The sequence below is a fragment of the Brachyistius frenatus genome, unplaced genomic scaffold (genome assembly GCF_029030835.1).
Source record: "Brachyistius frenatus isolate BFR_SWC_R1_liver_20210118 unplaced genomic scaffold, ASM2903083v1 Contig_194, whole genome shotgun sequence".
In the NCBI taxonomy this organism is placed as follows: Eukaryota; Metazoa; Chordata; class Actinopteri; family Embiotocidae; genus Brachyistius; species Brachyistius frenatus.
The window spans coordinates 503,920-514,084 of NW_027210793.1; the positions used below are offsets into that span (position 1 = coordinate 503,920).

At 44.0% G+C, this 10,165-nt stretch overlaps 1 protein-coding gene across 1 annotated transcript; it reads right to left on the reverse strand.

The window, feature by feature from the left end:
* Nucleotides 1–458: 458 nt before the first annotated feature.
* LOC138632797 (spexin prohormone 2-like) lies at nucleotides 459–9,087 on the reverse strand. The gene is made up of 5 exons (XM_069718624.1): nucleotides 8,986–9,087; nucleotides 7,701–7,775; nucleotides 7,515–7,563; nucleotides 6,592–6,669; nucleotides 459–789 (listed from the first exon to the last, which is right to left on the reverse strand). The coding sequence occupies exons 1-5, from the start codon at nucleotides 8,986–8,988 to the stop codon at nucleotides 698–700; spliced, it is 297 nt and encodes a 98-aa protein (XP_069574725.1). The 5' UTR covers nucleotides 8,989–9,087; the 3' UTR covers nucleotides 459–697.
* Between the last annotated feature and the right edge of the window lie 1,078 nt (nucleotides 9,088–10,165).

Here is a 10,165-nt window from a genome sequence, read left to right on the forward strand (position 1 = left end):
TTAATGGTTGTTCTAAATAAATGTATACATTTTTGGGGGGGGAAATCCCTCCTACCTGCTGGTCCATTCTTCCCACTCACATTATCATTATTCCACAACGTGGAATGAGACGCACATCATGGCACTAATGAACTCTATGAACTACTAATGAACACTTTCAGAATCACTGACATATTTTAAACCACTTATCAAACCCATTTTCTCCTTTTACTAAAATATGTATCATTTGTTTCAATGTTTTCTTGTATTTATACTTTATTTTCAAAGCAGAATTCTTTAATCTGAATTCTTCTCAGTACAGATCTTTGTAGCTTTGTTACTAAACAATTTATTACAAATAAAGGTTATTATTTTGATATTGTGAAAGCCAAGCAGGTCTTCTACTGTCTGCTGCCGCCCTCTGGTGGTCACACTGACACTGCAGTCAGGACGGAGGAGAAGAGAAACATGAGAACCGTCTTCCAGCTTTTATTCAGAGCGTTTATATACAGCCGGCTGAAATCTGTCCACATCACACACACGTCACTCATGCATGAAAAATACAAAGAATTACAGAAGAACTCACTGAGTTAACCGGGCTCTACCGCTAACTGCTGATGCAGCACCACTAACGTCTCCGTCCCTCTCACTGAAGTCTGTCTCGGTGACTCGTCTCTTCACTTCGTGTGTGGACGCTTGTGAAGTGTCTCGGCATGTCTCATCTCTCCCGGAAGTACTGGATCAGGACTTTCTCTGACCTCACCATGGGACGGAGGTCTTTGAAGTCCAGCGACTGCAGCCTCTGGATGCCTGCACACACACACACACACACACACACACACACACACACACACACACACACACACACACACACACACACACACAGATACCATATCATCTTTATGAAGATTACAAATCTGAATTTTGTTCTTAGATTTTAATGACGACATCAGCATGTTTTTTTCAACCTGTGAGATTTATTAGATGATGTCTGAGGAATAATTTCATAACCTGTGATGTCACTTCCTTTTACACGAGGACATCTGTATCCTCGGTTCATCTTCATCGAGATGAATGTCTGGACTTTTTTTTTTACAAAACCTCCACAGCAAGTTGTTCTGCAGACTGAAACCGAGCTATCTGATGGAAAACCTTCACGGTCCCTGGGGCCCCGTCTTTAAACATGAGGGGCCCCGTCTTTAAACATGAGGGGCCCAGTCTTTAAACATGAGGCCCCGTCTTTAAACATGAGGGGCCCCGTCTTTAAACATGAGGAGCCCCGTCTTTAACTGTGAGGGGCCTCGTCTTTAAACGTGAGGGGCCTCGTCTTTAAACAAGAGGGGCCTCGTCTTTAACTGTGAGGGGCCCCGTCTTTAAACATGAGGCCCCGTCTTTAAACATGAGGGGCCCCGTCTTTAAACATGAGGGGCCCCGTCTTTAAACATGAGGGGCCCCGTCTTTAAACATGAGGGGCCCCGTCTTTAAACATGAGGGGCCCCGTCTTTAAACATGAGGGGCCCCGTCTTTAAACATGAGGGGCCCCGTCTTTAAACATGAGGGGCCCCGTCTTTAAATGTGAGGGGCCTCGTCTTTAAAGATGAGGGGCCCCGTCTTTAAACATGAGGGGCCCCGTCTTTAAACATGAGGGGCCCCGTCTTTAAACATGAGGGGCCTCGTCTTTAAACATGAGGGGCCCCGTCTTTAACTGTGAGGGGCCCTGTCTTTAAACATGAGGGGCCCCGTCTTTAACTGTGAGGGGCCTCGTCTTTAAATGTGAGGGGCCCCGTCTTTAAATGTGAGGGGCCCCGTCTTTAAACATGAGGGGCCCCGTCTTTAAACATGAGGGGCCCCGTCTTTAAACATGAGGGGCCCCGTCTTTAAACATGAGGGGCCCCGTCTTTAAACGTGAGGGGCCTCGTCTTTAAACATGAGGGGCCTCGTCTTTAAACATGAGGGGCCTCGTCTTTAAACATGAGGGGCCCCGTCTTTAAATGTGAGGGGCCCCGTCTTTAAACATGAGGGGCCCCGTCTTTAAACATGAGGGGCCCCGTCTTTAAACATGAGGGGCCTCGTCTTTAAACATGAGGGGCCCCGTCTTTAAACATGAGGGGCCTCGTCTTTAAACATGAGGGGCCCCGTCTTTAACTGTGAGGGGCCTTGTCTTTAAATGTGAGGGGCCCCGTCTTTAAACATGAGGGGCCCCGTCTTTAAACATGAGGGGCCTCGTCTTTAAACATGAGGGGCCCCGTCTTTAAACATGAGGGGCCCCGTCTTTAAACATGAGGGGCCCCGTCTTTAAACGTGAGGGGCCCCGTCTTTAAACATGAGGGGCCTTGTCTTTAAACATGAGGGGCCCCGTCTTTAACTGTGAGGGGCCTCGTCTTTAAACATGAGGGGCCTCGTCTTTAAACATGAGGGGCCTCGTCTTTAAACGTGAGGGGCCTCGTCTTTAAACGTGAGGGGCCCCGTCTTTAAACGTGAGGGGCCCCGTCTTTAAACGTGAGGGACCCCGTCTTTAAACATGAGGAGCCTCGTCTTTAACTGTGAGGGGCCTCGTCTTTAAATGTGAGGGACACCGTCTTTAAACATGAGGGGCCCCGTCTTTAAACATGAGGGGCCTTGTCTTTAAACATGAGGGGCCCTTTAAACATGAGGGGCCCCGTCTTTAAACATGAGGGGCCTCGTCTTTAAACGTGAGGGGCCTCGTCTTTAAACGTGAGGGGCCTCGTCTTTAAACATGAGGGGCCCCGTCTTTAACTGTGAGGGGCCTTGTCTTTAAATGTGAGGGGCCCCGTCTTTAAACATGAGGGGCCTCGTCTTTAACTGTGAGGGGCCTCGTCTTTAAACATGAGGGGCCTCGTCTTTAAACATGAGGGGCCCCGTCTTTAACTGTGAGGGGCCTCGTCTTTAAACATGAGGGGCCCCGTCTTTAACTGTGAGGGGCCCCGTCTTTAACTGTGAGGGGTCTTTAAACTCGTCTTTAAACGTGAGGGGCCCCGTCTTTAAACATGAGGGGCCTCGTCTTTAAACGCGAGGGGCCTCGTCTTTAAACATGAGGGGCCCTGTCTTTAACTGTGAGGGGCCTTGTCTTTAAATGTGAGGGGCCCCGTCTTTAAACATGAGGGGCCTCGTCTTTAAACATGAGGGGCCTCGTCTTTAAACATGAGGGGCCCCGTCTTTAACTGTGAGGGGCCTCGTCTTTAAATGTGAGGGACACCGTCTTTAAACATGAGGGGCCTTGTCTTTAAACATGAGGGGCCTTGTCTTTAAACATGAGGGGCCTTGTCTTTAAACATGAGGGGCCCCGTCTTTAACTGTGAGGGGCCTTGTCTTTAAATGTGAGGGGCCTCGTCTTTAAACATGAGGGGCCTCGTCTTTAACTGTGAGGGGCCTCGTCTTTAAACATGAGGGGCCCCGTCTTTAAACATGAGGGGCCTCGTCTTTAAACATGAGGGGCCTCGTCTTTAAACATGAGGGGCCCCGTCTTTAAACATGAGGGGCCTCGTCTTTAACTGTGAGGGGCCTCGTCTTTAACTGTGAGGGGCCTCGTCTTTAAACATGAGGGGCCTCGTCTTTAACTGTGAGGGGCCCCGTCTTTAAACATGAGGGGCCTCGTCTTTAAACATGAGGGGCCCCGTCTTTAACTGTGAGGGGCCTCGTCTTTAAACATGAGGGGCCCCGTCTTTAAACATGAGGGGCCTCGTCTTTAACTGTGAGGGGCCTCGTCTTTAAACATGAGGGGCCTCGTCTTTAACTGTGAGGGGCCTCGTCTTTAAACATGAGGGGCCTCGTCTTTAAACATGAGGGGCCTCGTCTTTAAACATGAGGGGCCTCGTCTTTAAACATGAGGGGCCTCGTCTTTAACTGTGAGGGCCTCGTCTTTAAACGTCTTTAACTGAGGGGCCTCGTCTTTAAACATGAGGGGCCTCGTCTTTAAACATGAGGGGCCTCGTCTTTAACTGTGAGGGGCCCCGTCTTTAAACATGAGGGGCCTCGTCTTTAAACATGAGGGGCCTCGTCTTTAAACATGAGGGGCCTCGTCTTTAAACATGAGGGGCCTCGTCTTTAAACATGAGGGGCCCCGTCTTTAACTGTGAGGGGCCTCGTCTTTAAACATGAGGGGCCCCGTCTTTAAACATGAGGGGCCTCGTCTTTAAACATGAGGGGCCTCGTCTTTAAACATGAGGGGCCTCGTCTTTAAACATGAGGGGCCTCGTCTTTAAACATGAGGGGCCTTGTCTTTAACTGTGAGGGGCCCCGTCTTTAAACATGAGGGGCCTTGTCTTTAACTGTGAGGGGCCTCGTCTTTAAACATGAGGGCCTCGTCTTTAAACATGAGGGGCCTTGTCTTTAAACATGAGGGGCCTTGTCTTTAACTGTGAGGGGCCTCGTCTTTAAACATGAGGGGCCTTGTCTTTAAACATGAGGGGCCTTGTCTTTAAACATGAGGGGCCTTGTCTTTAAACATGAGGGGCCTTGTCTTTAAACATGAGGGGCCTCGTCTTTAAACATGAGGGGCCTTGTCTTTAACTGTGAGGGGCCTCGTCTTTAAACATGAGGGGCCTTGTCTTTAAACATGAGGGGCCCTGTCTTTAAACATGAGGGGCCTTGTCTTTAAACATGAGGGGCCTCGTCTTTAACTGTGAGGGGCCTCGTCTTTAAACATGAGGGGCCTTGTCTTTAAACATGAGGGGCCTTGTCTTTAAACATGAGGGACCTCGTCTTACTGTCATATTAATCAGATTGTAAAGTCGTGTCTGTGGTGTTCAGCCAGATGCAAAGTTAGAAGACGACAGTAAACGTGTGTGTTTCCATGGTAACTGTCGGTGACACCTGCTGCTGTTTCGGTGTCTCTGAGGTAGCACTCAACACTTTTAGACATGGCACCGGATGAGAGAAAGAAAGTTTCTTCACAGTGACAGAGGAGAAGAGTGCAGTCAGTTGTGTGCTATAACTTTTACCCAGAATTCATAGCAAATTAAGATAAGATACTAAAGAAATGGGCAACTTTTGTGCAGCAGGTGACTTTAGAGATCTCAGCTGGAATCAGTCTTTGTTGATCTCTCATCAATAAACACGCAGAAGTGTAGATCAGTGCGCTGCCAAAGTCGTATCTTTGTCCACTAGGGGGCAGAGTAAGTTCAAAACAGGCAGACTGACAGATCAGAGAAGACACAGATCACATGACCGGTCCTCTGTGCCCACCTGATGAGTGGAGATCAATGAGCAGTCTATAAATATTCAAACATAAATATGTGTCTCTGCGATGTGAGCTGACAGCAGCTGACGGTGGGAAGCTGTTCTCTGTGTCACTGGTCATATAAAGATATCTAATAAATGTTCTCTGTGTCACTGGTCATATAAAGATATCTAATAAATGTTCTCTGTGTCACTGGTCATATAAAGATATCTAATAAATGTTCTCTGTGTCACTGGTCATATAAAGATATCTAATAAATGTTCTCTGTGTCACTGGTCATATAAAGATATCTAATAAATGTTCTCTGTGTCACTGGTCATATAAAGATATCTAATAAATGTTCTCTGTGTCACTGATCATATAAAGATATCTAATAAATGTTCTCTGTGTCACTGATCATATAAAGATATCTAATAAATGTTCTCTGTGTCACTGATCATATAAAGATATCTAATAAATGTTCTCTGTGTCACTGGTCATATAAAGATATCTAATAAATGTTCTCTGTGTCACTGATCATATAAAGATATCTAATAAATGTTCTCTGTGTCACTGATCATATAAAGATATCTAATAAATGTTCTCTGTGTCACTGGTCATATAAAGATATCTAATAAATGTTCTCTGTGTCACTGGTCATATAAAGATATCTAATAAATGTTCTCTGTGTCACTGATCATATAAAGATATCTAATAAATGTTCTCTGTGATCATATAAAGATATCACTGATCATATAAAGATATCTAATAAATGTTCTCTGTGTCACTGATCATATAAAGATATCTAATAAATGTTCTCTGTGTCACTGGTCATATAAATATCTAATAAATGTTCTCTGTGTCACTGATCATATAAAGATATCTAATAAATGTTCTCTGTGTCACTGATCATATAAAGATATCTAATAAATGTTCTCTGTGTCACTGATCATATAAAGATATCAGTAATAAATGTTCTCTGTGCCACTGATCATATAAAGATATCTAATAAATGTTCTCTGTGCCACTGATCATATAAAGATATCTAATAAATGTTCTCTGTGTCACTGATCATATAAAGATATCTAATAAATGTTCTCTGTGTCACTGATCATATAAAGATATCTAATAAATGTTCTCTGTGTCACTGATCATATAAAGATATCTAATAAATGTTCTCTGTGTCACTGATCATATAAAGATATCAGTAATAAATGTTCTCTGTGTCACTGATCATATAAAGATATCTAATAAATGTTCTCTGTGTCACTGATCATATAAAGATATCTAATAAATGTTCTCTGTGTCACTGGTCATATAAAGATATCAGTAATAAATGTTCTCTGTGTCACTGATCATATAAAGATATCTAATAAATGTTCTCTGTGTCACTGGTCATATAAAGATATCAGTAATAAACACTGTTACTGTACCTCTGATCACTGCGTACCAGCCCTGCAGACCGTGCTTCATCATACCCTCCTCATCCTCCGACACAAACCTCCGACCGTCTGCAGGCGAGAGGACACACCTTCTAACATACATGATGACGGGCTGACACACCTTCTAACATACATGATGACGGGCTGACACACCTTCTAACATACATGATGACGGGCTGACACACCTTCTAACATACATGATGACGGGCTGACACACCTTCTAACATACATGATGACGGGCTGACACACCTTCTAACATACATGATGACGGGCTGACACACCTTCTAACATACATGATGACGGGCTGACACACCTTCTAACATACATGATGACGGGCTGACACACCTTCTAACATACATGATGACGGGCTGACACACCTTCTAACATACATGATGACGGGCTGACACACCTTCTAACATACATGATGACGGGCTGACACACCTTCTAACATACATGATGACGGGCCACACTGATGAATGTTTCACATTATGATGTTTTTAATAAAACCTAAAGAGAGCGATTCATCAGACATGAACTCTGACCTCCATCTTGTTGATCTGTTTCACTTCCTGTGTATTAATGAACCTCTCACCTGTCGTCCAATCGCTGCAGACATTGTGAGGAGGTTCATTCATGAAACAGGATGCCCCCCCCCCCCCACACACACACACACACACTGAGAGTGTCTCTCAGCAGCTTCGTGAATCGATCAGTCAGATCAGCCGTGTTACAGAACGGTTTGTGCACATTCTACATTCACATATATCTACAATATAAATCAGGCCAAATATGTTTGTTCACAAAATGAAGCGTCAGTCATGGAAAAGCTGGTGTCTTTACTGGGTATTAAACATCAATCAAATATAAATGGTTTTGATATGTTTCCATAAGAAGTGATGTGACAGCAGACTCACGTTTGCCCTTCAGGTACATCATGGACTGAGGACCCCAGTGGACGTTGAGCTGAGGGGAGACAGGTGAGCTGGTTACTGAGGGAGTGTGTGTGTGTGTGTGTGTGTGTGTGTGTGTGTGTGTGTGTGTGTGTGTGTGTGTGTGTGTGTGTGTGTGTGTGTGTGTGTGTGTGTGTGTGTGTGTGTTACCTTCTGTGTGTGACAGGACTCTAGGAACAGGGACAGGACGACGGTACAGGTCCAAACGGCTGCGACGGTTCTCTTCTGGAACCAGAACCGGCGACGGAGGAGGGAAACAGAGAGGAGGGGAGGATCAGTCTGCTGTGTTCCACGTGGATCCCGAAGCCCCTGAACTCACCACAGACTGGATGTCAGGATGGTTCTGATAACTTGCTGCTCTCATTTATTGTCCTGGTTTTGTATGATTTGATCTGTTTCATTCTGAAAGCTGCTTTTGACGCGGTTTGAGTTGGATTTCTGTTTGGTTCCTGTTTTATTTTGAAAGTCTTTTTCCTTCATGTCTGCCCCGTTTCTCCTTGATGTTCTCCTGTGGTCCTCTGTCTCTCTCTTTCCTTCCGGCCACGCCCACCTCACTTCCCAGTCACCTCCGTCAGTATAAATTCCCCCAGTTTTCAGTTGGTTGTGTCCAGTCGGTGTCGTCCCTGCGTTCTGGGTCCTGCTCCAGAGTCTTCTGTGGATTTTAGTTCATTTCTCCATTTGGTTTTCTTTCTTACTTTTGTTGAACCTTTTGTTTTCTATGTTTTATCAGCCTCAGCTCGGGTCACTTTATGTTGTTGTTTTTACAGCCTGGTTCTTTTAATTATTTAATAAATATTTTCTTTAACTTTGAGCCGTGTGGCTTCATGTGGGTCCAACCTGCTCCGAAACCTAAACATTGTTCTGGTCAGCACTGATGTTACTGCTTCATTTCTAGTTTGAGCTAAATTATCACGTGAAATATATTCTGAAAGACTTTTGTTGTTTAAACAGTCTGACCTCTTGTTCAGTTTTGTAAAACATTGCATTTATCAGGTGAAAATTAATATTGATAGTGTAATTCATTGGGTTTTTTTGTCAGAAAAATGTTTTAAATCTGCTTTCTTTCTAATAAATAATGAATTCTTAAGAAACATTCATAACTACATACTTGAAATAATTGAGTCTGATAACAAAAGGTCACACAAATACAGTAAAAACAAGTCAAATGTCGACATTAGGAGTGTTTGCCATCACAGTTAGAGTTCATTACTAAGCAGTACAGCAGGAAAATAAATGAAATTAATTGTAATATCTTTGGTAAACTTTAAATAGGCATAACGATATAAATAACAGTCAGTAAAAGGGTCAATTTCCCACAAAGTAAAACCAAAATTCAACCACAAACATTTCATATGTTTACAGGATATAGTTCAACTTCAACTTCTGAATGAATGAACAGGCTGAAAGCCGAAAACATGAACTGGTCTCCACTTACCATGTCTGCTGCGGTGAGAGCAGGCGGTCCGGCCGCGGCATGTGTGTGTGCTTCAGAGCCGTTCTCCGGGCTGCTTATATCTCCCGTCAGGAGCAGGCGGCGGCAGGAAGAGGTTCGATCCGGCTCCCCGAGAGGCCCGGCAGGACTCCTGTTTACTAGAAGCTCAAAAAAACAGCAGAGCAACGGGCTGACGTCACGGCCGTGATGTGCAGCGAGGAACATCAATAGCGGGGGATCTGCTGCGTGACTCCCACAGGTGGCGTTGAAGCGCGTGTGACGCCGTCCCAGACAGGAACACAGGTATTTCATGTTTCTGCTGCTGGTGTTTCCATTAGAGGTTTCCCAGTATTCAGGAAGGGACCTGATTTCTGGGAGCTTTTTACAGCCGAGCATCGCTGATTATCTGAGTCCACATCCTTCATCATCCACTTCTAACTAACAGGGTCTAACGTGGACACACAGCAACATCATGGAGGGAGGAAAACACACAGATACACTTTTTTCATGAAGAAACATCCAACATGATTTTAAATAATAGAGAGCACTTTATGTGTTCACCTGTTTATGGACCAAATATGTTGTCAGTCTACATGATGGATTCAGGGAATATTCAGACCCCTCCGCTTTCTTGTGCTGTAGATTTATTTTGAGATGAATAAAAAAACAACTTTAGCCCATCAATCTATTTAATAACCATATTGACATGTTTTTAGCAACGTGTTATTATGGGTTAGTAAACTGGAATTTTCTCATCCACAAAAGTATTCAGATCTTTAACGCTGGACAGAAGAATCAGAGTGTTTATTGAGTGTTAAACAGAGGACACAAAAACACATTGATTTCTGGGTAAAATAATTAAAGCTGCAGGTATTTTGGAGGGTGATGTGTTCACATGTTGAGGTTATTTCCGGTCAGTGCAGAACAGACATGTGACATTTGAAACAACTCTACTCTGTTAAAAGTCCAAATATGTAAAAGCACTATTTTGTTTGTTTGTTGAGGAAAGTACGTCATCTGGAACACAGCATGTGATAATAAATAATTTGCACAGCAAAAGTCAGAAATATGACTTTAACTTTGAAACTTGAAAAATCAAGGTTCGTCTAAAAATAAATAAATAAATATGTAAAAATTCTAAATGGAAATACTGTAAACAACAAGTGTAACAACAACCAGAACA